The sequence below is a fragment of the Cataglyphis hispanica genome, chromosome 5 (genome assembly GCF_021464435.1).
Source record: "Cataglyphis hispanica isolate Lineage 1 chromosome 5, ULB_Chis1_1.0, whole genome shotgun sequence".
Classification (NCBI taxonomy): Eukaryota; Metazoa; Arthropoda; class Insecta; order Hymenoptera; family Formicidae; genus Cataglyphis; species Cataglyphis hispanica.
Window position 1 is genome coordinate 4852213 of NC_065958.1, and position 27788 is coordinate 4880000.

At 28.3% G+C, this 27788-nt stretch overlaps 7 protein-coding genes across 10 annotated transcripts in view; 3 read left to right on the plus strand and 4 right to left on the minus strand.

Moving 5' to 3' along the window:
• LOC126849507 (uncharacterized) overlaps positions 1-3911 on the minus strand; it is an 88390-nt gene extending 84479 nt beyond the window's left edge. The window contains exons 1-2 of the mRNA XM_050591409.1: positions 3861-3911; positions 2720-2780 (exon numbers count right to left, since the gene is read on the minus strand). Of these exons, the coding sequence (XP_050447366.1) occupies positions 2720-2770 (51 nt within the window). The 5' untranslated portion in view covers positions 2771-2780; positions 3861-3911. The remainder of the gene's footprint in view (positions 1-2719; positions 2781-3860) is intronic.
• Positions 3912-4416: 505 nt separating this feature from the next.
• On the plus strand, positions 4417-6446 carry LOC126849495 (queuine tRNA-ribosyltransferase accessory subunit 2). The gene is made up of 6 exons (XM_050591392.1): positions 4417-4975; positions 5041-5190; positions 5269-5733; positions 5807-6003; positions 6090-6215; positions 6301-6446. Exons 1-6 carry the CDS (start codon positions 4859-4861, stop codon positions 6437-6439), a joined length of 1194 nt encoding a protein of 397 aa, XP_050447349.1. The 5' UTR covers positions 4417-4858; the 3' UTR covers positions 6440-6446.
• Positions 6447-6504: 58 nt separating this feature from the next.
• Positions 6505-8168, minus strand: LOC126849497 (ZZ-type zinc finger-containing protein 3). The gene is made up of 5 exons (XM_050591395.1): positions 7623-8168; positions 7387-7543; positions 7078-7316; positions 6878-7003; positions 6505-6756 (listed from the first exon to the last, which is right to left on the minus strand). Exons 1-5 carry the CDS (start codon positions 8010-8012, stop codon positions 6505-6507), a joined length of 1164 nt encoding a protein of 387 aa, XP_050447352.1. The 5' UTR covers positions 8013-8168.
• Positions 8169-8540: 372 nt separating this feature from the next.
• LOC126849490 (b(0,+)-type amino acid transporter 1-like) lies at positions 8541-13983 on the plus strand. Of its 3 annotated transcripts, none has more exons than XM_050591385.1 (4): positions 8541-9147; positions 9650-9778; positions 11961-13259; positions 13388-13983. In XM_050591385.1, exons 2-4 carry the CDS (start codon positions 9682-9684, stop codon positions 13450-13452), a joined length of 1461 nt encoding a protein of 486 aa, XP_050447342.1. In that variant the 5' UTR covers positions 8541-9147; positions 9650-9681; the 3' UTR covers positions 13453-13983. The 3 variants fall into 3 exon arrangements, with proteins under 3 accessions (XP_050447342.1, XP_050447341.1, XP_050447340.1); XM_050591384.1 differs by lacking the exon at positions 8541-9147 and adding an exon at positions 9163-9569; XM_050591383.1 differs by lacking the exon at positions 8541-9147 and having other exon boundaries at positions 9163-9778.
• Positions 13092-16829, minus strand: LOC126849500 (sorting nexin-16). Of its 2 annotated transcripts, none has more exons than XM_050591400.1 (5): positions 16541-16829; positions 15853-16137; positions 15271-15579; positions 15062-15189; positions 13092-13224 (listed from the first exon to the last, which is right to left on the minus strand). In XM_050591400.1, exons 2-5 carry the CDS (start codon positions 16120-16122, stop codon positions 13194-13196), a joined length of 738 nt encoding a protein of 245 aa, XP_050447357.1. In that variant the 5' UTR covers positions 16123-16137; positions 16541-16829; the 3' UTR covers positions 13092-13193. The 2 variants fall into 2 exon arrangements, with proteins under 2 accessions (XP_050447357.1, XP_050447356.1); XM_050591399.1 differs by lacking the exon at positions 13092-13224 and adding an exon at positions 14592-15000 and having other exon boundaries at positions 16541-16825.
• An 842-nt stretch (positions 16830-17671) lies between these two features.
• Positions 17672-27788, plus strand: part of LOC126849509 (protein N-terminal glutamine amidohydrolase-like) — a 10833-nt gene continuing 716 nt past the window's right edge. Inside the window, exons 1-8 of the mRNA XM_050591412.1 lie at positions 17672-18029; positions 18197-18492; positions 18795-18947; positions 19120-19245; positions 19647-19808; positions 25166-25319; positions 25410-25680; positions 25947-27788. The exon at positions 25947-27788 is cut by the window's right edge and continues 716 nt beyond it. Coding sequence (XP_050447369.1) covers positions 18847-18947; positions 19120-19245; positions 19647-19808; positions 25166-25319; positions 25410-25680; positions 25947-26101 — 969 coding nt within the window. The 5' untranslated portion in view covers positions 17672-18029; positions 18197-18492; positions 18795-18846 and the 3' untranslated portion in view covers positions 26102-27788. The remainder of the gene's footprint in view (positions 18030-18196; positions 18493-18794; positions 18948-19119; positions 19246-19646; positions 19809-25165; positions 25320-25409; positions 25681-25946) is intronic.
• Positions 20083-21673, minus strand: LOC126849502 (isochorismatase domain-containing protein 2-like). Its single transcript, XM_050591402.1, has 4 exons — positions 21381-21673; positions 20960-21103; positions 20649-20834; positions 20083-20535 (listed from the first exon to the last, which is right to left on the minus strand). Exons 1-4 carry the CDS (start codon positions 21507-21509, stop codon positions 20383-20385), a joined length of 612 nt encoding a protein of 203 aa, XP_050447359.1. The 5' UTR covers positions 21510-21673; the 3' UTR covers positions 20083-20382.

Consider the following 27788-nt stretch of genomic DNA (forward strand, 5'->3'; position numbering starts at 1 on the left):
AAGGTAAAATAATTTTAGTATTAAGTTCAGATAAATATAATAACTTTATTATCGTAAGAACAAATAATTCTTAACGCAAGTAATAGCAACTAAATTTAATATCGTATATAATTAACTTTGATTTCAAAGTTCCATTGAAAATAATGTATATTGTATGTGAATATCTTACTACATTGCGTTACGATTTATTGCATATATCCTCCAACTGTTCCTCAATTTATTTAGAATCTAATACATTTAATCACACGTCTATTGCTTTATAATAAACGATCTCGTCGAGTCAAAGGGCGAGTATTAAAAAATATATATTCGATATTCTTACCTCTTTGATATTATAATCAGAAATTGAAAAATATAGTAAATTTCGTAAATATTAACTATTATCTATAAATTAAATAAACTAAAAATTTTTTGATGTTACTTGAAATAATAAAATATTAGTATAACATTCTCAAAATATTTGCATTTTATGTCATTAAAAAACGAAAAAAACTTCTTCCAATGTTTATGAAAAGACAGAATTTTATAGATATAATTTTGCAAATTTTATAGTCCATGCTCTATGTAAAAAAAAATTTTTATGAATTTTACTCACATATTTAATCATAATACGATCTATAGATATATTGCAAGCGTCTTTATGTTGACATCAACTTATGTAACTTAATCGCGCTAATTTTATAATTATTTTCCGGCGAGATATTTTAAATATCATAGTAAAGCATTGTACTACAATATTGCGATCTTGGTCACGATTCATTGATTCTTGTTGATAATTATTAGTTACCGCTAATAATTCATTTGCATGTATTACATTATATTATATGAATGCCTTATGTTGCAACAAAGATTATGCACACATTTTAGTACTTTGAACATAGTCAGTCGAGCGAGGTATTGTATATATTTCACATTATAATTATGAAGTCAGAATACTGCGAAGGTGATAAGATTTTTAACGCACGTTTGGATTGCCATAAAAGAATTTTATATCAATCAGCTGATACATTTTTACGTGTGTGCTATGCAAACGTTCCTGCGATTATTGTACAAAATAGCGACGTACCACTATATTATGTAATGTATATGAAATTTAAGTAAGTTGATCAAAATATGAGTGATATTTTTGGCAATAATACTTTAAAAATTTATTTAAAAATTATAACAAAACTTATTTATATTATATAATCAATAATTCTAATATAATTTATGCTTTAATGTTAAAAAATTATTATAAAATTTTATTTGGATATCTTATTTCAAAATGCTATTGATATGAAAATATGTTGTGTATTGTTGTATTATTTTACATTCCCCTGTTAATAATAAATTAATTTTTATGTTTCTTGCTTAAACAAAAGCCACGATAAATACTACACAAAATGTAAATTTATATTGTGATAAAACTTTCTGCTAGATAAATATCGCATACGTTATTACATGTCGGATGATTGCGAAAAAATCAATACACTTATATGTCAACTAAAAATTAGCAAAATGATATATTATACTGATAGGAATCTAGCGATGAAAGGAAGATATATAGCGGAGAGAGAGAGAAAGAGAGATTAAATTGATTTTCTCCTTCTCCACGATGTTATATCACTCATTTTGCGCCAGGAAAGGGGCTATTTATAATCTTCGAATGAATGTAAATGTTGTTCCAATTGCTTATTCATGCATCGATGAAGCCGTACATCGACAATTACCCGCAGGCAGAAATTTCGAACTAGTATCTCGTATATAATTGTATGTCGTTTATATATGTATAAACTTTTTTCTCTTTTTTTTGTTAAAATGCCATCTATCGTAACATGAATCCTAAGATTTTTGTTAGAAGAGATGCAAGTGTATCGATATTATTTCCTCGCGATTTATTTATAATTACGTTTTAATCGATTATGTCGATGATGCTTTCAACAGCTTCTCTTCAAGGGATCCGTCCCATGTTCCAAATTACATATTTAGCACAAATTGTATATAACATCACAAATTGTAAACAAACACTCTATTTTGTTATTGTATATATTGTAATCTGAAATAATCAAGATCTTCATTTCTTGAAATATAAAACTGTACAGTAAATAAAGAAATATTTCATGAGATATGTGTATGCTTTCTTTATAAAAGTTTTTTATTCATGTATATATATCTCTAATCTAATTCTAAAAATTTTTATAATCAATGTAATCAAGAAATTAAAAAAAAATAATCTCGGTAATAAACTATTTATTTTAACTAATTATTTTCATAATTATCAATTAAATTATTTTCTAAAAATATAACTAATATTTATTTTTTATGATAAATCAAAATATTTCTGTGATAAAATCTGTCTTGTATATATTAATTTAATCAATTTATTTAACAAGATATGTGTGATTATCAAGAATAAAATAAATTTAAATATTAATTTATTTACACTTTAAAGAGAAAGATATTGTAATATATTTAAATCTCTTTCTCTCTCTCTCTCTCTCTTTCTCTCTCTCTCTCTCTCTCTCTCATATATATATATATATATATATATATATATATATATATATATATATATATATTCATTTATGTTGGAGTATTCTACATTTTTCTAAAAAATATAAAATTTCTCTATTTTTTTCTATTCTGAAAAAAACAATAAATATTTTACATGCAACTTTTAAATAAACCATTGTAGATACTTGCAACATAAGATATTAGAACATATTTATTAATCACTCACCAAATTCCTCCAAATTTCATCAAATTTCTGCGATATAAATCGTCCAAACATCAGTCAATATCTGTAAAAAAATAATTGATAATATGAGTTACATAATTTAAAAAAAAATCAGAGTACAATCATGAAAAATTTCAGGAGCATCATAAATATATGTCAAAACATATATTAAGAAAATAAACAAAAATAAATTTTTTATTTTGATAAAATAACATGAAAATTAAGTCTTAAAAATTTTAAGAAAAGAATCATTATATTAAAAAAAAAAATAAATCTTTTATTTTAATAGATTAACATGAAAATCCAATTTTAAAAATTTTAAGAAAAGAATCATTATATCAGTGAAGAATTACATTATAAACTGCGAGTGTTAGAACTATAGAGACATAATGAATGTTATATTCCACTTGAAATTACAATACTTCGAAGAATCATGTGATAGATTAATCAAAACAAAAAAATAAAAATTTGTTTCCTTCTAGTTGACTAATTAAACGCATCGAATCAATTATAACTTTATATATATAGAGTGCTATCGTTATTTTAACTGTCTCGGATCTTACCTGCGGTTTATTTTAAGATTTATAAGAAAATTGAATTTTCTCTGCACTTCGCAAATAATAGAAGAGAAAAGGCATTCACAAAAACAATTATTGATCTTGCACAACATGTTTTTCATGAGAATCTTTTGTATTTATTCTCGATCTGTGCATACACTTGCGATTTTCAAACTATTATTATATTAATGCACATAACCGTCACAGATGGCGCTATCGTCATTGCCTCTTTCATTGCCATGTTCCATGTATAAGAATGCAATGTATTGCAATCCTAATCCAATTTTTTATTCAATCAGAATAAAAGGCTCTACTTTTGATTTCTAAGCAAAACTTTCAAATAAAATAATAACGGCATTAAATTAAAATGTAACTATAAATGTAGAAATGTGTTAAATCGTCTCTAAATCTATAAATATTCGAAAGACCGCGATAGAATAAAAGATCTAAATGTCCGATTATCTAATCTGAAAAAATTACTTATTTTTTGCCATAAAACTACTAAATATTTTCACAATTTATTCAGAATACAATTTTATTGCAAATTATCGCGTTTATTTGGTTTGATTATTTCTTTATCGACTTACTTGTGTGGATATTATCGGAGCCCGAAGTCTCTGCTTCTTTACGCTGCAACGGTCCCGCGCAAAAGAGGAAAACGAAGTCAGCGCAATGTTGCGCATAATATCCTCGACCAATCAGAATAAAAGGCACCAAAGTCTCTGATTGGTCGAATGAAATATTTGTGGCGCCAAAGTTAGTTATTATAACTATATTTTCAAAATGTATAATTGCTTATATTATTTGTTTTTACTATACATGCTAAATTTATTCTTATACTGAAATATTTTTAAAATATATCTAAAATATAATAATATAAATTATTATAATAGTTATAATCTTTTTAATATAAGAAAATTTACGGTATACTAGAAATAATATTAAAGTTATAAAACGATGAGAAACTGCGGTTATATATAAAATATTTATTATTTAACATGTGATTTTTATTTATTAATTTTAAATATGTAAGTAAATCGCAAATATTCAAAAAAGCAATTCAATTTAGCGTAATATTACTTATTACTTAGCGAAAATTAGAGATTTAGATTTATTTAATTGGCAATTTATATCACTGTGTGGAAAAGAGACTATACAACAGTCACTTTTGTCCGATTGTTTTATTCGACTTTTAGTATAAATAAATTCTTTATTATCAATTTTGTTTAAATTATTATCGTTCATGAATGAATTAATTTATGTCATATAAATAACTTTAATTTGCACTGTAGAATTTAAGAAGAATTGTGAGGTTATATTAGAAACACGTGTTACCAAAAAGTTAGCTTATACGATACAATCTATCTTTTTAAATGATTATAATCATTATTTTGTATTAATTTCATTTAAAAATATATAAAGACATATTGTGTGTAGTGTGTTTTGTACAAATTAATTTGTAAACATGCTACAGAATCATTAAAAAAGATTGTTTATTAATTATATTAAGTACACATTCCATTAGCTTTATTATTATTTATTGAAAAAAAATCGTGATTAAATAATAAAATAAATTATAATAAAAATGAAATTCTTCACTGAGTCTGTAGCACGTTGTGCTGCACGAATTGGTACTCTGAGTGGATTTGAAAGAATGCCTAATGTTTCTTTCGAAACACCTCTACTTCTTATTTATACAAAGGTATGAAATATATAATGTTATCTCTTTATAATATTTATATTCATTTTTTATATTAATGTTTATAGGGTGGCAGTGTACCACATTTAACAAAAGATGTCTTTAAGATGATAACATTGGAGCAACAACTGCTCTCAGTCTCACTTTCCTCTACTGTATTAATGACAGATGTTATTAAAGAGTTTAATACTTCTTTCGCTGATTTTGTTAGTATGAAGGTATAACCAAAGATTAATATGCAATATCAATATGCATTAAAATTTAATGGTATTTTTAATTAAAGAATTTTGTTTTAGGAATACATAAATTTTTTATCAATACATGATCCTGCATATACTACAAATCCTGGCTTTCAGCAATTAGACTCCATTTCTGTCTGGTCCAGAACAGGAAGAAATGTTTTTACTGCTAATAAATATATGGACCTTGTGCAAACTTATAAACCAGATCTCTATGTTGCATTATGTGATGGAGATACAAATATTAATAGTAGTACAAAACGAGTGTCAAAAGCAGTTCTGCGAAGCAAAACTTTATTAGAACAATGTTTAGATATACATCTACATTCAGATACATTAAAAACTAAAGGAATATTAGGACCAGTGGAAGGTGGTTACAATTTACAAGCCAGGGAGGAATCCATAAATTATTTAAAAGATAAACCTTTGACAGGATGTGTTATAGATGGATTACATAATAATGGTCCAAGTGTACAGAATATTTCAACAGAACAAATCAAAGAAGTAGTACAGCATACCATTGTAAATATCAATTTTTTTAAATGTATGTTTATTGTTCAAAATACTTCAATAACTAGACTATAATTTTTTATAGAATTTACTACCTACTAATAAAATGAGAGTATCAATGGGTTGTTGGAATCCAGTTACTGTACTTGATCTCATTGAATTAGGAGTGGATGTATTTGATTCATCCTATCCTTACGTAATTACTGAACAATCGGAAGCTTTGACTTTCATGTGCAATCATGATATTTGTGATCAATATAAGATGTCAATAGTGGAAAAAATGTAGAATATGATTATATATTCTTTGTATTATAAAGTTCATATTTTCACACATATTTTTTCATGTTTCTTTTCTTTTTGTTTTACAGATATAAAGACGACTTTTCTCCTATTTGTAAAGAATGTGAATGTCTTACATGTCAAAATCACACACGAGCGTATCTCCATCATTTGCATCACACAAAAGAAATGCTTGGTTTAGTACTTTTAATGATGTACGTATTTATAAGTTATAATTTAATAAATTTTGTACACATTCTACGTTATGTAGAATCTAACAATTAACTTAATTATTTTCAGACATAATACTCATCATTATCTTCAATTCTTTATTGCTATTCGTGACAGTATAAAAAATGGAACGTTTAATCATCTTCAGACAAAAATTCGTTTAAAATATACATCTCCCAACTCTAAATTTTCTCCCACCACTGTATAAATGCTTCAATAAATTTTTTATTTTATATAAGTGATATTTCTCGTATTTATTTGGAATAAGATGTGCTATTCAGGAAGAAAGTTTGGATCGAGATAATTGTAGGAAGAATTACTGAAATTTTGTGGAAAATAATCTAAATCATAACTTCTAGTATATTGTGGTGGTTTTATGGGAACTAATTTATGGGATGGATCATGTGTGGGATTTTCGACTTCCAACTGTGCTACTGCACAATCGCCACATAAATCAATTCCACTATAACATTCTGTACAATGCCATCTGGTACCCTTTAAAGGTTCTTCTCTACATATTGTACACTGTAAGAAAAATATTATCAACAAATAAAAATTTTATGCATATATATATATATATATATATATATATATATATATATATATATAAATAGAATATGATAAACTGAATAAAAATAGTACATACTTTATATCCAATATGCTTGTATAAAAAAGAAGAATTTTGCTCCTTTTCAGCTTTCACTTGACGCAATAAATTTATTTGCCTTGCTTCAGGAGTATCATCAATTCCTCCATTTAATATATCATCCTCCTGAATAAATAATATTAATGAAAACAATTTTTCAAGATGCATTACATATAAAGATAATAGTGCATAATTCTTACCGACTCTGTTATAAACTGTTCTTTATTTTCATCTGCTATATTGAAGGAAATATCTTGATGCGGAAAAAATGTTGAACGTTTAAATAAGAGATGATTGTTACGCTGATGTTTATGTGTTAAGCCTTTCTTAACATCCAATTTTATCTTAGGTCCTCTTCCTGGTATGGGTAAACCTGCCCTCAAGAGTTTTATAAAATACTTTTGAACTCTACTAGACACTTGCTTAGGTGTACGATTTCCTGCAAAAAGAATGTCTTAATATTGTACTTACAAAGTAATATTAATTTAACATAATAATAAATTAACAACCTAATGCATTTGCTATCTTAGTCCAACGTCTCATTTCTATTTCTTCTGGTGGATATTCAATTAAAAGTTCCTCGAGCCGTCTTTGTTCTTCTATTGTCCATAATTGATTAAATGTTTCAGGTTTACTTTCATCAAAAACACGGCCTCTCACTAGAATCTATGAAATAAAATTCGTATCATATTTAAATAAAAAGGGTTTTTTTTTCTAAATATATAATATTATAATATTCATATACCTTTCCATTTTCTTGTTCTTTTTTCAGTTGCATCTGCGGTAAAACATGTCCATGTCGAGTTTGTGGTTTTATACGTGTATCTGACAATGAGATGTTATATTGTGACCAATCAATATAAGGAATCTCTGCGATATTTTGTGGACCTGGTAACTCGGGAAGATCTCCATTTTGCAACTGTGCCACAAACAATATTGGATCCTTTATCGCTTTGGATCGCGCGGACTTAAGTTCATCCAAATCTTTTATAGCTTGAATTCTTTGTGCCTCAAGAACAACTATTGTTTTCAGGAAAGCGCTATAATCTTTATTACCCTTCAATGCCAAGTGATCAGATTCGAAAAAAAATTCACTCTCCTCTTCGTCTGGGCATTTTACTTCTTCTTCATTCATTTTCGATTAATTCTAATTTTTAATAAATAAAGATATCTTAAATATCTTGCTTGTTATATATTTACACACAGAAACTATGCCATGCTCTGATGTCTAAATAGGTACTTAACCTAACCATGCCTTACCTATATAGCATTGAAAGCTATATATATATATATATATATATATATATATATATATATATATATATATATATACATATATGCTGTTACAGCTGATTATTCCAGCTGACTTACAAAACATCTGTTATCTTTTGGATAAATTAATGAGAATTTTAATTTCCTTTTAATTAGACATCGCCTATTATAGAAGCGATTGTAATCAAAATGAAGTAAAAATCTGAATAGAAAATCTTCATTTCATTTTTAAGTATTTATATAAAGCTTTTAAAACATTTCTTATTTTATAATAAAATATATTATAATAAAACTATAAAACATCAAAAATCTGTAATATATATTAATTTATTGTGCTCAAGATTACTATATCAATAGTAAAAAAAAAAAAATATAAAATTAAATATGAAATTTTATGAGTGACTCGGAGAATCAAACTATTTATCAGTAAAGGAAATAAAACTATAATGCCCGACTTCTCCTTTATTACGAGCACTTATCTTTCATTTGGATAAAGTACGCATGTATAGAATATTATTTAAATAAGTTAGTATATATTTCTTCTTTTCTACTATCTACTACCAAAAATTTCTTCCTACAAAATATATAAAACATATTTGAAACTTTTAACAATCATTAGATATTCGTTGTGTATGTATCGCGCGATGTATTATTGACGTAATTTCAAATAATACATGAATCATAAAACAATCCATGACTTCCTTTGTGTGATATAATTGTTTTCAGCCTATTAAATATCAAAAATGGTAGTTAATACTATGGAATGCTATAGAATAAAAATACATTTATATACAAAAACGATTTTCCGTCGAGATACTAAAATATGGAATTGAACATATATTATCTTATCTACTTATCATTTTGTAGTAACGATATCATATGTATACCGATGGACATTTGATGATTTACAATTAGTTTGCCGATTAGCTCAAGATAAACGCGGTCGAGTTCGTAAAATTTGGGCAAATAAATCGCTGAACGTCGTCGAATTTATTCGCGTAAGTGATAAATGCCGAAGCAAACTTTGCGATATTTAATGCCTGGCTGTATAGACTTATTCTGCCGTTCTAGCTGTATAGGCATATTCTGTCGTTTAGTCTGTCGATCGCTCTCGATTAAAAAAGATATGCGGCCATTTATAATACGGATTGGTATCTTCTTATCAAGGCAATGCGCGTGTGCTCGTAAAAAAATAAGCGACAAGCTGACCCGCTAACACTACAGCCTCGAGCTCTGGTAACATACGTCTGATAAACACGCGTCATGCAGTAGCTTCAGTGGCATGGTCGAGTTCGCTGCCATCGAACGCGAGACTACCGATGACAAGCTCAGAGAGTTCGCGATTGTCATCCAGCATTCAAGATAAAAAGCGCTGTTACTACCGCCGACTAAGAATAGAGAGCCCAACAGTCCGAGCAATGTGTCTTGAATTTTAAATCATTGTTTAACAGAGGCAGCAAACGCTTTACGCTTTTCTCTACAATATTGTTCATCTTTCAGTCCCGATACATTGATCTCGATACATTGGAAAAATGGCATGCGAAAAGGAGCAAACGGTCGGAAAAGTCGAACTCAAGAGAGAATTGGGACTTTTCAGTGCGGTCAGTATTATCCTGGCAGTGATGATCGGTAAGATATGATTGTTAATTGAAAATTTAATTTTCCATATAAATTTAAATTATAAATGCAATCATAACATAAATGTAAATACAAGTCAATCGTCACTGAAATTTGTTTCATATTTTTTTATATGCACATATGTTTGGGTTAAAAAAATTAAATATGGTCGCGCACGTGCTTGCGCGCCATTTATTCCGTCGCGTTGATCGCAGCATCATGTTATTCTGTGATATCACGTTTGATGAAGATAGTGGAACTTTACGTGATAATTAAAAAAAACGGAAATTTATGACTGGTTATTCTTTTTATTCTTAGATTCCCAATCTTTTAATTTATAATCATATTCGAGTGATAAATAATAATGCAGTACAAAGAAGGCAAGCTCAAATTCGCGATATCATTTACTGTTGCATCGTGCTATAAAAAGATCCCGACGCGATGCGCGCTCTTGTTGTAAGTCACGGAAATTATTTTCGTATGTATTGTTTGGCGATACAACCAATCGAGCGGAACCAAATTTCAATATACATATTTATATTTGCTCGATGATAAGAAGAAAGAATTGCGAGAATATAAACTCGGTTCCTATTAAATTAAATAACATCTCTGCACGAAGCAAATTGATAGATATTGATAAGAATTATATGGTAAGCATTGCTTCAAAAATTTATACTACTATTATCGCTAAATTTACTTTCTTTGCACAGATGTTCTTCAGTTTGATAAAATAATAGAAAAGTCATATTATTCTCTATTCTTTTTCAGCACAGCATCATCTTTTTTTTTAATCAATTGGTTTATCGGAATAATTAAAATGTAAAATCAAATTATTGAAATTTTTAAAATGATATCAAAATTACAATTTTGACATACATAAAAAATTAAGAAATTATTTATCCAATTTGTTAAAGAAATATTTTATGTTAATAGTAAGCAATAATGAAGAGCAATAAGAATTGAAAGAACAGAACCTAAAAAAAATTTACAATTATTTTTTGCTCCTAAAAATTAAAGAATTCAGTTTTATACATTAATATATTTATGAATTAATATATCAATAAATTCTCTTTAATCACTTCGCGTTTTGCAATCATGCCTTCCGTATTTAAAATACTGTAATATTTTTGGGAAGAAAGAAAACTATGAGTCATTCTCCGAGTTTGTGCTATAATCTCGTATACTAATAAAATATTTTTATTGTTCAGAAAATATTTTTGTTCATTTTATTTTCGTTTGGATCATTAGTTGTAAACGTCATAGAATAATTATACGATGCACGTATATCGTGAGAGTTACATATTGTTTATAGGTATAAGCATATAATCGCTTATTTATCGTCGTTTTATTAAAACGATACGTATTATCGTTTATTTATCAACGTTTTATTAAAACGACACAACACATAATAAGAAATAATAAAACATAAATTACGGCATTCTCAAAACTATGGTGATAAAAAATATTACAAAATAACACTTTATAAACGCAATTAACAGTAATTGTAACTGTATAAGGTTGAAATAAAATACTACATTATTTTATATACTGAATCTCTTGTATTTTATTCGGTTGATTGACGGTATCCGGAATATTTTCTCACGCACTTTTAAATACGGATATTAAGAAATCAAAGAGATATTAACAAGATTATAACATTCTATAATTGATTTAATCTGATAAATATTACTAAATCTGATTTTCCATTCTTATGTGATATAATTATTAAAGGCTTTAGATAACATTTCAAATCTTTCAAGCATTATCTTTTTCATTAACAGATTTTATTTTTTCATTTATTTAACTCCAAAAAATTTTTAATCCAACAGAAGATTAATTATTTTTATTTTATCTACGATCTAATTATCGCCCCTAACAATTCTGTATAAATAATATAAATATTAATATAAGTAGCAGCATACTTATCGAGTTTTTCATAATATGCGATATCAATTATGATTATTCCGATCATGTCGATGTCAATACCGATAATCAAAATTTTTATGAATTTATTAATGTACGATAAAAAACTTTAGATAAATAGCTAATAACATGTTTTGTATAAAATGTCGTAAAGGTTAATCAAGGTTAATCGGTCGTGCACATCACGAAGCATTAGTTAACTGCCACAGTTAACTCCGCCAAATACTGTTGAATTACTATTAATTGCAACCTTGTTACCTCTATTGTCCAGGTTCCGGCATTTTTGTATCGCCCACCAGCGCACTTGAGCGGTCAGGATCTGTGGGATTTTGTCTAATCATTTGGATCAGTTGCGGCGTGCTATCTCTGTTGGGTGCATTAGCCTTTGCCGAGCTAAGTACTGTGGTACCACGTTCCGGTGCCGAATATGCATACTTCATTGAGGCTTTTGGACCTTTACATCCTTACGCCGGTCAAATACCGGCATTCATTTGCTCCTGGATTTACGTGATGCTATTACGACCGGCGGAGGTAGCGGTGATCATATTGACTTTCGCGGAGTACAGCGTGCAACCATTCTCCGGATATCTCAGCAATCTATCCGGTGACTCTTTGGCAAATTTGAAGAAACTCCTGGCAATTATGGCGCTTGCTGTGATAACGTACATCAATCTTATCAGCGTGAAGCTTTTTGTAAGGGTACAAAACGTTTTCACTGTATGTAAAGTACTCGCCTGTATTGTGGTGATCGGCGGTGGGATATGGTGGCTAGGTACTGGTCACATGGAACTTCTTAAAGATCCCTTTCGTGGCACAACTACATCAGCTGGTAACATTGCTCTGGCTTTCTATAGCGGTCTCTGGGCGTACGATGGTTGGACCTCGGCCGCGATTGTTACTGAAGAAATTCAAAAACCCGAAATCAATATCCTTAGGAGTACCCTCATCGCGGTACCTGTTATCACTGTTCTATATGTATTCATGAATTTGATGTATATGGCAGCATTGACGACACCAGAGATGGTCAGCGCGCCGGCGGTAGCAGTTCTTTGGGCAGATCGAGTTCTACCATCTTGGATGAGTTTTACGATACCGCTTGGTGTAGCGTTGTCGACCTTTGGATGCGCCCTTAGTGTGCAATTCAGCGTGTCTAGATTATGTTTCGTTGCAGGCAGAGAGGGCCACGTGCCACGTGTCTTCAGTTATATGCATATCGAGAAGATGACACCGGCTCCTGCAGTAATTTTTCAGGGCATACTCTCATTAATATGCCTGCTACTGGGTGACATAATCGCTCTAATCGAGTTCGCCAGTTTCCTCATGTGGGTGTTTTATGGATTTGCGATGGTATCGCTTATAATCATGCGACGGACAAAACCAAACGCTCCCAGACCGTACGCCGTGCCTATCGTGATACCTTGGCTAGTATTAGGTATCTCCATCTTCCTTGCAGTGCTACCAATAATTTATGAACCATCGACAAAATATCTTTTCGCGCTCGCGTTTATTCTATGTGGTATCGTTGTGTACCATATCTATGTATACAAGAAGATAAAAAGTACATTATTAGGTAAGTTTAACTAGATTAAAAAATGTGTAAAGAGATGTAAGACAAGTGTTTATGTGTCATTGCTACTGTAGAATATAATCTGCTTATCTATAAATACAATAAAATTTACGCTTAGTTTTTTTTTTCAGCTAAACTGACATACTTCATACAAGCATTGTGCCTGGTTGTTCCACAAGACAAACAGGAAGACTGATCGAATATTTCTTAAATCTATCATTGCTGTATATAAGTATATAAAATATATGCTCACATTCACTCTTCATATCATATGTGCATTTCGCAATTCGCAAAAAATAGAGCTATTATATGTATTATACTTTTATAAACTTTTTTTATTATTTGATAAAATGAGAATTAATACTTCAGTAAAATAGTTTTCGTACGGTAAACATAAATAGAATGTGCCTTACATTGTACAACTGAAAAGATTTTTGTTTAAGTTTTTCTTTCTCTTTTTTATAATTTAAGAGAGTGTAAATTAAAATATTTTTTATGGAAAATAAATGTATATATAATATAACGAGAGATATAAATAATTAGAAAAGAATATTTTGTATATTTGTGCGATATTTTACGTCAAGATATAATAAATGTCCCCGATAAAATAACAAATTAATATTGTAATATATTCGATTTATATAAGGACACACATTTATTATATCTGATGACATTTTGCTATATGTAAAATAATATTTTGAGATAATAAACTTAAAATGATATTCTACATATGCTTTTTTGCAACTTTTTTCACTAATACTAAATAAACAATAACATTATTATCTGTATTTTAATTAACAATAATTTCATGTAAATAAGAGATAATTAAGAATTATAAATTATAATTTGTAATTTATATATATATATATATATATATATATATATATATAATTTATTAGTATATATATATATATATATATATATATATATATATATATATAATTTGTTAGTATATATATATATATATATATATATAATTTGTTACAACTAAATTATAATTTATAATTAAGTTTTTTTACAAAAGAAGTAAATGTACCATTTCTTATATAAAAAAACAAAGATATATATGTTATACAAAAATATTAGTTCATATAAAAGTTTTTTGTAACTTCTCCAATTTCTTTGTTAAACTGGACAAAAGTTTGAATTACTATAATGGAAAAAATGCAGAAACTATTATAATCTGTTATTCAGCTTATTAGATACTTGATTTAATCATGATTTAAATACTTGATTTGAACATAAATTTCATTCAACATGAAAAATATAATGGAAAGTATATTTATAGTAAATATATTTTTGGAAATTGAAAAGAGAAATATTCTATGGAGAAAGTAGAGTTTTTTAATAGATAAGTAGTAAGTATAAATTTATATATCAAAAAATTAAAAATCTATTTATGTGAAATATCATTTAAAATTTATCTTAATAAATAATATCAATAAATAATATTATTAAAAATTTGTATCAAATATTTAGTCAAATTTAAAAATTTGAGTAAAATTTTATATACAAAGTTTACTGATAAAATAATGCTAATATAACAGTTAATATATCTTGCCTATAAAATATCACTGATAAATATCTTCCTTATAACGAAAGTTTTTAAATAATTTTGTGTATACTAATTTCTTTATAATAGCATTGATTTAAACTTTGTACAAATTAACTCTATCAGATCTAATATTATAGTCTATAAAGTTATTATTGGGTTGCACCACATTTTGAACAGGTTTGTCTTTCACTGAAACAGTTCAGAATAATCTTTTATAAAAAAGAAAATATTAATCTTTTTCATGGCTTACCTTAGTATCTGATGAAGCTTTTTCCGGAATTCATTGCATCGAGCTTTTTCAGATGCAAGTATTGCATCACGTTCTCTTAGTTGTTGTCTTAAATTATAAATTGTATCTTCAAGTGCTTCAAATATTGCCTGAAAAAAAAAAGATATTTTATTAAACAACACAAAATCTATTGTAATCTATCTACTTAATGTATATGATGTAATGCTAACCCTAGATTCCTCTGCTGTATCGGATAAGACAGGAGGTTCATCCAAACAGAAGAATTCTCTTACACACGAAACACCTATGAGAATTGGACTGCTCAATATGCCATTAACAAATGCTTGAAGTCCACATATCCTTCCTTCTAAAAAACTTGGAGCAAAATTATCACCAAGCCATTTTTTTCTTGGTAGTGATAAATGGGCAATAGGAACTTTCTGCCTTTTTAATTGAGCTAATAATCGAACAAAGTCTGTGTATCTTCTAAACACAAACCAACAATCACCATTTTTCAATTCAACTCGAAGTTTGTAAACCTACAAATCAAAGAGAGAGAACAATATGAATAAAACAGCTCTCATATTTTTCATATATTTTGCTTTTTATGTTTTAAAGATTTATATATAATTAAAAAGTATATATATATGAAGCATATACTTTTTTGCATGCAAGATACAGTATGTTTATATTTATATATGTCATAATAACAAAAAAAAAAATATTGATATATTAATATATAATTTAGCACGATGTAGATGTAGAGTAATAACAGAGGATAAGAGAATTACTAATATACAGCATTAACTAACTGTAAATCTAGCTCTTTCCTCCATAATTTCATAACCAACAATAGGTATTCTCAAATCGTCGCTAGTCAGGGGTGATTGAAGAATATCTGAGTTGGTATTGCTATCATTGGAATAATTAAATCGTTGTACAGTAAAAGAATTTGAGTGACCAAATCCATCTGAGTCAGGACTATCAAGAACTCTCACAGTACCTGCTTGAGAACTTCTTGCTTTACTAATTGCAAGTGTTACCTCATCGATGCATCCTATATCAACCTCTGAATTGGACATTTTAACTCTGACAAACTAAACAAAACCATGCATACTTAAAATAAAAAACGAGTATTAAAGTTCAACTATTTATAAACAAATAAATTCAAGCTATCAAATTCCATTTCTTATATAAAAAATTGTAATTAATATATAAAATAAATATTATATTGAGATATATTACAGTTTGATAAAATATAAGCGATAAATTTATATGAAGTGTATTTGAAATTTAATTTAGATCGAAATATTTATGATCACCCATTATGTATAAATAAATAATGATATATTCAAGAATAAGAAAATTTTTTTACAGATTGAAAAAGAGCAATTTAATAAATTATTTCTAATAAAAATTAAATTCTACATGAATCATTTAATTTTACATGCTATGTAACTAGTTTTAACAAATCAAGAATATTTTGTTAAATATACTAACCTCAATTATTTACAGATATAATAAAATTAATTGTTTATTGCATTTTTATATTGTTTTAACACACTTCATCATATAGATCTCAATTATTTATGAAGAATTATATATATGCAAACAGTCATCTAATCAACAAAAATTCTTTTAACAAATCTCTTTGACGTTTATTCAACATATTGAAAGTTTCTAAAAAATTCACGAACTTAAAATTTGTAAGAGAGTAAACTCATCGATAAAATGAGAGAGTTTTGAAGTTTGTTCATTTTAGCTACGGTTTTTTAGAATTGCACTAAATAAAAGCAGTCGAGACTCGAGACTAGGACCACTATCAATTTTCCAATAAAAAACAAAGTTCTTTAAGCGGGGAGCACACACTTTTGCATAAGCGCATAACAATAAGCATAAGGAAATTGATTGGTTCATTTTCTTATGCATACATTTGTGGACCAATCAATTTCTTTATGTTTATGGTTATGCGCTTTTGCAAAAGTGTGTGCTCCCCGCTTTAATATCGAAACTGATTGGTCCATATGCAAATGCATAAGAGAAGGGAGCAGGTTTTTCATCTGAGGTCTAACAAATCTCTCTTTCTTTTGCGTTTTTTTTATATATGATATTTCTGTATTTTATAATTTGGAGATTTTTTAAATATAACATTTATTAAGAAACATACATTTTTTTGAACATAACATTTATTTAGAAACATATACATTTGATATGATTTATATTTATATAAAACCCACGCTAAAGATATTTCTCTCTCTCTCTCTGTCTTTTTCTCTTTCTTTCTCTCTCTCTTTCTCTCCTCTCTCATCGAAATTATATATTTTTTTTTAATGGTTAGTATTTCAATTGTAGAAATATATGCAATTGAAGGACATGTAAATTAATAAGCTCTTGTGCTTGAACCGACCTTTTCATATATATAAAATCGAAGTAAAAGTTCTACGCCAATATGCATATTTTTTTATCGAAGCGCATCATATCACGCTTTATTGAAAACATAAGGTTAAGTTCGAGGGTCTCCATCGACCTGACTTGACACTCTTTTACGATGATTAATCAGGTGTATGTTGCGACTTCCGTATGACGATAATAGGCATAGATCTTGTTGTCGATTGTTAGTGATGTTGGAACATACGATTCCAAACGTTTGCGGTTATTTTCAGTCTTATTATAATTTTGCCATTATTTCATAAAAGACGGCTTTTAATCGTGACATTAAACTTGATATCCGTATTTAATGTTTTTTTTTATGGTAATAGAAGTTGCAAGTAATATTGCATGAAGCAGAAGGATTCGTACAACTACATATATAGCGAAAATGGAGCTCATACTATCATGCGTAATTAACGCACAACGTAAACGGCTCGATTAACAATGCGGAGAGCAGGATATAATCCATTTACCGATACTGTGAGCAACAACAATATATCGGCTGTGAATATTTCGATAAAAAGAAGGAAGAGATGGAGAGGAGGACTAAAAATAAAAGGTGACTTAAGAATAAAAGCGAAGACAATGCGTTTACTGTTAAGTATATAATTTTAAAAATTAAAGAAACTTGAAGCCTCTAAAATTTACGAGGCTATATAAATTGTCATTCGCTACACGAGCATTAATGATTTGCTATTGTCTAATAATTACAGGTATTTATTACAGGTTCTCTTCGAAAAGTTTTTATTTATCATTGTCAACATGTTGCTAAATATCAATCAGCTGATCATACAGATCATGTGAACGTATTTTAGTCTGCGACTATCGATCTCGTGTTTATAATCTACGCATGCGCGTTGCGCAGTCGGTTAAGCACATGTGCATGCACGCTCGCATGTAAAAAGGCAGTTTTTCTTGGTTTTTCTCCGAATATCAAATGTGTTGAAACGCTTCATTTTTATACTATTTTAAATATGAACGATGACGCTATGTATGGCACATTTTATGCAATTGCATGAAAGGTTGGTATATGTAGTTGATATTAATAATGCTATAATGTGCAATAATGTGCAATTTTAAATTAACTATATGTTATTTCATAATCAATATATTTGTTATCAACATATTTGTTATTTCAGTAGAGTATTTTATATAGACATATAAGTATCATTACTTTCATTCATATTATATTGGATTTATCTTTTCTTTTATTATTACATTTATTATCAAAGATGAAATAAGACTTTTTAAAAATAAATTATAGATATAAATCATAAAAAGTTGCTAAAAATAATGACAATATAAAATGATTTATTTATTGCAGTTTTTTCCAGTAAAAGAGTAAATTAGTACGTTTAAATTTCGCGGCTTAATCAATGATTATAATATTTATTATGCACATAATTTTCAACGATTGCCGAAACATGCCGCATTTCTTTTCTTGGTTTTGCAAGTTTTGTCGATTGTTACGTATCAAGTAAGTTTATGAAACCGTATAGATTAATGAGATATACATGTATATATTGTATATAATATATATATGTAAATGTCAATATGATTGTAGCCGTTTGCCGCCAAATTTTTGGCGGCAAACCGGCAGATAAGTGGTAAGGTAAAGCGTGGCATTACAGTTTGTGACGTGTTCGTAGCGAAGCTAGTTCACAGATAATAATGTCGGAAAAAGAATCCATTTCACTGAAGTTCGCGAAATTGTCGGACAAGGCATTTACGCCGACGAAAGGTTCGGAATATGCGGCAGGATATGATTTACGAAGGTATATTATTTCTAAAGGAAATATACTAATTTCTATCACTCATTGTCATTATTAATTATAAGTGTTATTCAGATAATATGTGAAAAGCAATTTAATCAGATATCACTTTGTCATTATTCAATTATTACAGATATAAATATTTGGAATATATATATATACTAAAAATTAATCAGCACTTTAATATATATATGCAACCTAATAATTCTATTCCATTCAAAACAAGATGTGTTAAGTAAATTTAACTGTTATTTTTAATTAATTTAATGTTTTTTTATAATAAAACTTCTTTCTCTTCTATAAGAGTAATTAAAATATTTACTTTTTAAGATTAATTAAAATAGTTAAGATAATTTATGTAAAAGATTTTTAAATATTTTGTTTTTCTCTTTTATATGATAAAGTGCATACAAGTATATTATACCAGCCCATGGCAAGGAATTAGTTAAAACTGATTTACAAATAGAAGTTCCTTTCGGTACATATGGTAGAGTTGCACCACGATCTGGATTAGCATGGAAAAATCACATAGATGTAGGTGCAGGTGTTATAGATGCAGATTATAGGTACGTATATAATTTCTATATATCTTAAAAATATTAAAGAGTCCATATATATTACTATTTTTATTTTCTGTTTATAGAGGTAATCTTGGTGTAGTATTGTTTAATCATAGCAATGAGGATCTTGAAGTTGCACCTGGTGATCGTATAGCTCAATTGATATGTGAAAGGATCATATATCCGAAATTAGAAGAAGTAGAATCTTTAAGTGATACAAATAGAGGTACAGGAGGATTTGGTTCAACAGGAAAATAAACAGAAGATAAACGTCAGTATATTTAATTTACAGTATACTTTATCATTAAACATTGCACATTACATTGTACATTATTCTTGCATAATGTTATATCATGTTCTATATCCTTTAAAAATAAAACATTAGCCTTTTGATAAGAATAATTTTTTCATTTCAAAATTCCTTACAATTGCTTAAGACTACTGACAAAAAAAATTCTAACAAAATGTATTAAAAACTGTAAAAAATAAACTGTATTAAACATATTGATATAAGATTTATGATTGATATAATAATTGTTGTGTAGATAACTTTTTTAAAGAAGAAATACTTAAGAAATATTTATATCTTTGATGTAGGAACTAATCCTGTGTACAGAGTTGGTGTTTTGATAAGAGTTAATACATTTTTGAATTGTTCGTGATTTGCATCCCGTAAAACTTTAAAAATAACATTCTCAGAAGTAGATATGTGGCAGCCTATATCTCGCATTCTCTGTAAAAAAGATTTTTATTAATTACACACACATGCATATATATATATATATATATATATATATATATATATATATATAATCAATATTAAATTGAAAAAGAGTAACATTTCACCTCCAAAGCTAATAATCTATCTTCCTGAGTACGCGAAGAACAACAATCTGCGACAGTATGAACCTCGTAGCCATTTTGCCTTAAGTCAATAGCTGTATTTTCTACACAGACATGTGTTTCAATGCCTATAAGTATAATAGAATCTGGTCTTGTTCCACAACAAATTGTCTCAAGCTCCTGACAAATCTAAAAAAGTAAAATAAATAATATTTACATCTAATATTATATATTATAGTATTTATTGATATTATTTTATAGGAGCAAGATATTTTATAGATACAAGATTTTTTTGTATATATATATGTACTTACTTCAGGAGTATACATACTAAATTGAGTTTTTGCGAAAGGTCCTTTTGCTCCAGAAATATCTAATTCAGGTATGGTTTTTCCTAAAGCCTTTGGATTTTGCTCAGAAACTAGCATAGGCACATTCAAAAGTTTCAAGGCATTGATCTGTGAACAATTTTATTTTATATCGTTATAGTTATGTATTTTACATTACAATATACTTTATGATTATATCAGTTTAACGATAAATCACAATATTTAATTATCAAAATAACCTTCCAACATACATGCATAATTTCAATCAAATTATTAATTCAATTCAATTATTTCCAATATATATATAAGTTATCAATTATGCATATTTACATGTATATACAAATTATATACATCATGTATACATATATGTTATAAGTATTTAATAAGCACAATTTGACAGATTTACCAATTTTGATGAATTTTGAACAATCTTGTCGAATTCATGTATAGCCTTGACGAATTTTTCCTGAACATCACATATGAATAGCGCAGTTTTTCCTTGTTTGATTATAGCTTTTGCAGCATTTATAGCCATTGTTATAGGTGTTATTATCTCGTATAATGCACAATTGCACACTTTATTACGTGATTAATAGATACAAAAAAATGTATAAACGCGTCAAATTTGCATTCCACACGGAATTAGTGAATCAACTGAAAAATAGAGGACAAATGCGATAAGCTTTATAAGCATGACAAGCATGATATAAGTAGGTAGTCATGTGATATCCGGGCAACACAAGGTTTTCTTTATCATTATCAACATTAGTTGCGAACAAACAATTTCAATGCGTTCTAATTATATATAGATTAGATACAAATTCGCTTTGTATAAAATGGTATGTTTTTATTGAATGTGTGAATAAATATCATAATTTTTTGTTTTTACAATTTTAACAAAAAATTATTTATTTATATACTGTCTCTCAAATTTTTTTATTTTATTCATTAAATTATTAGACAATGTCAATATAAGAAATAAAAATATATAACATATATATATATATATATATATATATATATATATATATCATTAACTAACTTTTTTATATCATATAAACTAAACAGTTTATTGTAAAAAAATGAAGTTTATTTTATTAAACTACTAATGAGAAATTATATATATATATATAGTCAAATGAATCTAATATTATTTTTCAGCGATAATATGTTGTTTAATTGACATGCAATTGCGAAAAATATATTGTGCTTCATTCGTGTTTATTTTTGCATCGTAGATGCATATGCGCAGTTGTTTACATGATATGTTATCAAATCGAGAAAACTCTACGAAGGCGTATATAGAAGTCAAACGTTAATTACTCAATTTGTAGTCATATATAGATAGATATTTTATTGCAAAAGTAATATTGCTAAACTCATTACAAAAAAAAAGAATTTTAAAAGTTAAAAAATAATTATGACACAAGCTCTGCTTATCAGTTGTAATATTCTGTTAATGCGAATGGGAGTAATAATATAATAAAATAGAAGTAATAAAACTATACTCTATTCTCGGTTTATTAAAAAAATTCAAATTAATACTCAAAATATATTCGAGTGCTTGACTTGATCGAATACTCGAATTAATATTTTTAATATACAATACTATTATGTTCTTAAATTTTCTCTTTTTCTTTAAAAAATATTATCAAAATATATATTTTCATGGAAGGAAAACGAAAGAATCAAGCATATTTTATTACACATACATTATTTTTTCTATTTATTACATGTATTTTAGGGTGGCAAGAGAGATGAGTAGTGAAGGATGGAACAATAAATGACATTCGACATTTTTTAAATGATTGACACACAAAGTTCGAATAGAACCGATGTTCGCCAAATAATAATTGATATAATACTCTTATTGCCCTTCATTGTAGCATAAGTTTAACAAAAATATATACAAAATAATTTTATTATTCTCCGAGAAAACCCCTCTATGTTGATCATTAGAACAAGGGTCGATTGCGCAGGTTCCTAGATGTACCGCGAAGTGGTGGGGTTTTCTTACTCGATCTGGGGACACTGCTCGATCCTCCACCATGACCGCGAGCCGAGCCGCACTGATACTGATGGTGCAGTAATCAAACAATGTTCTGGTCAATCGGACGCACGGATCGCGGCTGAGAGTAAGACGCAGTCATCTTTAATATTTCGTTATGAAATTCGCGGACTGCGCGTGGTCCGCTTAACGTGTACGTGACTCGATTTGCGTATCTCGCGCGGTGTCCCTCGTCCGGTAGAAGCGTTCGCGAAGGATATGGCCGTGGAATCTCGCGTGACCGGGAACGCTAAGCCCCTGGTGCCGTTGTTCACGAAGGCATCCGATTGCGTGAATACGAGCTGCTACTGGTGAGTACCCTGCATGGCATCCGCAATTTTCGCTCGACACGAGCGGCGGTTCCCCGAGACGGCGATCGATCTTCGGACAAATAAACGCGTCGTATTGCGACATGCATCGTGCTCCGATCGATACGTTGCGATGGTGCAGATAGCCGCGAGCGAGTTTGCGGCCATCTTTGCAATATGCGCGCGATTCGAAACATAATAAATATATGTACAAATAAATTAGGCTTATCTTTCTCTTTAAAAAATTGGCATCTTTCGATGATTTTATTGAATGTAAATTAACAGAATATGCCCATTGATAAAATAGACCGAGCGATAGCTCTCTGACAGCGTATATTGTATGTATATACATTATACATATTTTAAAGATTTAAAATTAATAAAGAAACGCAACTTCACGTTGTAAATAGATTAATTTGAATTTTATTGCACTTCTATCTCATCAATTATATTGTACATCTTAACATGAACTTATTGTTGTTTTATTTATTAATGTTAAAATTATATTTTTTTGAAGAAACTTACTCAATTTATTTTATCTTAAGCTATATAATTTACCTTAAGCATATTATATCATGATATATTAATAATCTAAATTTACATTTCTATATGCATTTCACAGACATGTTTATACATAAAAATGATATTAAAAATTCTATTTAAAAATATATTTTTAATGTATATAAATATATAATTTTATGATTTTATTCATACACATTGCATAACATAATATATATTCTATTATTTTAATATGGATTTCCTCTATTGATAAATATGCATTTCATTGTAAATAAATTAATTGTATATATCAACAAACGTAATGAAAATTTTCATGCGATTGCTTATTCGTATTTTATGTTACTCTAACTATTTTTCGTGAAATGGGTTTTGGAGTAACGAGTATTCACTGATTCAAGGCATATTGCATCCTTTTGAGACTATGTTTACGTGTCTACTTAAGCGAAATATACGAGCCCGCTTTTGTTGCAATTAATAATGTATGCGATATTGATAATGCGGCACGCGATGTCGTGTTGTATTAAACCGCTTGCACGAACGCGTTTATGTTGGTTTCCTTTTTCTTATAATTGCAAGGGACACGTAACCTGTTTGGAAAAAACTAGACTAATCTTTTTATTATGCTAAAATAGTGATTATTTGAACTTAACAAAAGTATGCATTACATTCGTCAATCTTAGCTTGTTAGCCATTTTTAAACTAATTTTTGAATCAACAGATTAAATTTTGTACTATATGCTAAAATTAGAATTCCATTGTATCATTTTTATCGCATTGCTGGATAATATTTCATGTCGTTGAATATTTCAGAGTTATATGTATAGTGTTCATGAATGTATTTGTTTATCTTTAATTTGATGTTATCTTCTATAAAACGTATACTATTTACATTTATTTAATTTTTTTTATTTTGTTAAGCCAAGCTTTATATAGGACCTTATATAGAACAAATGATTCAATGTAAAAATTTTTTCTTGAAAAAATAAATGCTATCAAATGGAATATAGATATTTATATTTCTCTTATGCATATTTTCTTGTTTATTAATACATAATTTAATAAATAATTTGTCTATTAATAAATAATTATTAATGAATAGTGTTCTATTTTTTAATAGATGACCAATTTTTAATTGTATTTTTAAAAATCATGTTTTGTATTTAATAATAATGTATGAATATTAATGTATGTGCTATTATATATTTTATTAATTATATATAATAACTAAATTATTTGGTTTCGCGCAAGAAGTGAATCAGGATATTAGCTGTATGTTTTTGATCGAAGATGAAGGAAAGAACATGTACTCAATTTCAGCGAAGAAAACGTATGGAAGCTTTGCCAAGATGTAGCAACTAGGCATCCTTCCGAATTACAACATTGTCATGTTGTTTTCATAAGCAATTCACGACGAAGCGTTCCTCTTTGGCGTCAGCGGGCAGGAAAGGACGAGGATAAATTAGTTGTGTGGGTTAGTATCGCGAAAGAATGATTAATCAAAGAACTTCTGTTTTGTATATATAATATTTGACAAATGCGTTATCTCTATCTCTATCTATAGGACTACCATGCTTTTCTTATCTATGCGCCCGATGAAAGGGCAGTGGTATACGATTTAGAGAGTTCTTTGCCATTCCCTACACATTTCTGGAAATATGCCACCGAAACCTTTAGATCTGATGAAGCATTGCGGCCTGAATATCACAGAAGATTTCGTCTGGTGCCTGCCAGTGTGTATTTGCAACAGTTCGCATCAACTCGAAATCATATGAAGCGCAAGGATGGTACATGGATCAAGACACCACCAGATTATCCTCCGATCTCGACACCAAGTATGTAGAGATCTAATAAAGTTTTGACATTTTTAAAAAAACTTTTTTATTTTTGAAGCAATATAATTTCTTGAAAACTACATATATCTCTTGCGTAAATGTAATCAAAATGAATATGTTTATTCTACATTTTTTTCTAAATATTTATTTGTTTAATTACTCTGATTTTTATTATATCACAATTTCTCGAATAGCATGTATGTGTGTATATATAATCATATATTTATGACATTTTTTACTTATTTGTTGCATCTCGAATGTTTCAGCATGCAAGGATAATCTCGATTCATTCATCAACATGGAACCAGGAACCGGATTTGGCGTTGTAATGAGTTTAAAACAACTAGTCAACCGGTTTTATAGGCCAAATGTCAACACACAGGCGCCGACGCCGCCTCAGCCGCAAGCCACAGCTACTTAAATTGTGAGCTATAGTGTGTTGTTCGCGTACGCTTTGATTAACAATATTGGAGATAAATTGTATGGCCTAAGGAAATTGATTTTGGTGCATGCACCTGTGTGGGCTAAAATATTTGATCGAAATTTGATAATAATGTTAGTTAATTGCTGCTAATTATGGCAGAATTTCAAATATAAAATCGTTGCAATTGTATCTTTATTAGAGCGAAAATCGCTCGAAGAGATGGAACCGAGAGAATTTTAGCAAAATTAAATTTATTATCGTATTGTGATATTTCTGTCAATGTTTTGTCATATTTTATACACATTTTAGAGTTTAGGTCAAAAATTTGTCGATTTTTATTAAATATTTTCTTTCTGCTATTCCGGCACAAATATTGCGCATAACTTTCTGGATAACATGAGACTAGTAAGTACATCAAAATGTCAATGCAACTATTAATTATTTATTTATCATTGAAATCCCGGTTCCAGATAAGTAGATTTAAAATCTCATATTTTATTCATAATCAAAATCTACGTATATCGATAACAGAAATACACATTTTTTCCAATATAATACGGGATTAACATCTTATTCTCCAATCGAGTGATTTGGCTTATCACGCATAAAAAGCAATTCTGCTGAGCTATTTTCTTGATAAGTGCTTATGTACTAATGGATTTAAAAAAAATCCATTTCATCTCTTCTATTAAAGTCTCTTTCGAATTTACTGGAGGGATATTCTCCTCCGGCAATGCAGCACGTTACATTCGACCACATTTTAAATACAAGTCGTGTTTTATGTAAGTACTTTTGTCTTCATGCCATAAAACAATCTTTCTCATGGCTTTATTCTGTCAATGGTGTTATTATAATTATTGTTAAAGACTGATGTGTATTTACAGAGAATTATCCGACTTGATAGAGATCCCTTTGTCTATCGGCGCGTGTTCGAAGCGCGAGATGCGATTAAAGCGCTTATAATTACTGTGCGATCGATGTAATAAGGTCAAGAACTTAATCTTTGCGACGTAATGTAATTATTACGATTATTGTAATTCTTGTGATACTTTACACTTTCTACTTTGAATACCTACGCTATACTTATCTACTATTTGTACTAAAAGCCGATTCTTAAGAGATATATATTCGCTTGTTGAGCGGCTTCCCTACATTGGTGTATTGACTTAAATGAATACGCGATATCGTCACGCGACCAATTATTAACATCGAAGAACCTGTTGATTCAACGAACGTATGTTGCTTTAGTGAATATAGAAACAAATTTCACAACGAAAACATTTTAAATTTTTTATCTGTACTGAAGTAAAATTAGTAAAATATATCCTATTAATTAAAATGTAATATTATTGATCTTTATCATTATTATAAGATAAAATATCATTATTTTTTGATTTTATATATTAAAACATAAAATATTTTATTGAATTTATGCGTTTGATATATTATCTTTATATATTGAATTGTAAGCATCTGTGTTCTTGTGAATCAGCAATTAATTTTTTATAATTTAAGCATAATAAAATTTATTTTGCGAATTCGCGAACATAGTATAAATAAATAATACGCATTTAAATGTTTGCAATTATGGAGTGACCTTTACCAGAATAGCCAAACAGCTTGGATATGAGTGCAAAATAAGTGCTCGTTATCTATGGTCAGTATGATGGTAACCTTGGAACGC

What these genes read in the sequence shown, in the direction of transcription:
- LOC126849502 (XM_050591402.1), bottom strand. Translation starts at nt 21,509, where the DNA reads ATGGCTATAAATGCTGCAAAAGCTATAATCAAACAAGGAAAAACTGCG. An exon ending in TTCAAAATTCATCAAAATTG is followed by an intron (nt 21,104 to 21,380) that starts GTAAATCTGTCA and finishes AATTGTTCACAG; the next exon opens with ATCAATGCCTTGAAACTTTT. An exon ending in ATAGATTATTAGCTTTGGAG is followed by an intron (nt 20,536 to 20,648) that starts GTGAAATGTTAC and finishes TCTTTTTTACAG; the next exon opens with AGAATGCGAGATATAGGCTG.
- LOC126849490 (XM_050591385.1), top strand. Translation starts at nt 9,682, where the DNA reads ATGGCATGCGAAAAGGAGCAAACGGTCGGAAAAGTCGAACTCAAGAGA. An exon ending in TATCCTGGCAGTGATGATCG is followed by an intron (nt 9,779 to 11,960) that starts GTAAGATATGAT and finishes TCTATTGTCCAG; the next exon opens with GTTCCGGCATTTTTGTATCG. An exon ending in GATAAAAAGTACATTATTAG is followed by an intron (nt 13,260 to 13,387) that starts GTAAGTTTAACT and finishes TTTTTTTTTCAG; the next exon opens with CTAAACTGACATACTTCATA.
- LOC126849500 (XM_050591399.1), bottom strand. Translation starts at nt 16,122, where the DNA reads ATGTCCAATTCAGAGGTTGATATAGGATGCATCGATGAGGTAACACTT. An exon ending in ATACAGCAGAGGAATCTAGG is followed by an intron (nt 15,190 to 15,270) that starts GTTAGCATTACA and finishes TTTTTTTTTCAG; the next exon opens with GCAATATTTGAAGCACTTGA. An exon ending in AAGCTTCATCAGATACTAAG is followed by an intron (nt 15,001 to 15,061) that starts GTAAGCCATGAA and finishes GAACTGTTTCAG; the next exon opens with TGAAAGACAAACCTGTTCAA.
- LOC126849495 (XM_050591392.1), top strand. Translation starts at nt 4,859, where the DNA reads ATGAAATTCTTCACTGAGTCTGTAGCACGTTGTGCTGCACGAATTGGT. An exon ending in CTGATTTTGTTAGTATGAAG is followed by an intron (nt 5,191 to 5,268) that starts GTATAACCAAAG and finishes ATTTTGTTTTAG; the next exon opens with GAATACATAAATTTTTTATC. An exon ending in ATGTCAATAGTGGAAAAAAT is followed by an intron (nt 6,004 to 6,089) that starts GTAGAATATGAT and finishes TTTGTTTTACAG; the next exon opens with ATATAAAGACGACTTTTCTC.
- LOC126849497 (XM_050591395.1), bottom strand. Translation starts at nt 8,012, where the DNA reads ATGAATGAAGAAGAAGTAAAATGCCCAGACGAAGAGGAGAGTGAATTT. An exon ending in AAGAACAAGAAAATGGAAAG is followed by an intron (nt 7,544 to 7,622) that starts GTATATGAATAT and finishes TTTATTTCATAG; the next exon opens with ATTCTAGTGAGAGGCCGTGT. An exon ending in TAAGATAGCAAATGCATTAG is followed by an intron (nt 7,317 to 7,386) that starts GTTGTTAATTTA and finishes TTCTTTTTGCAG; the next exon opens with GAAATCGTACACCTAAGCAA.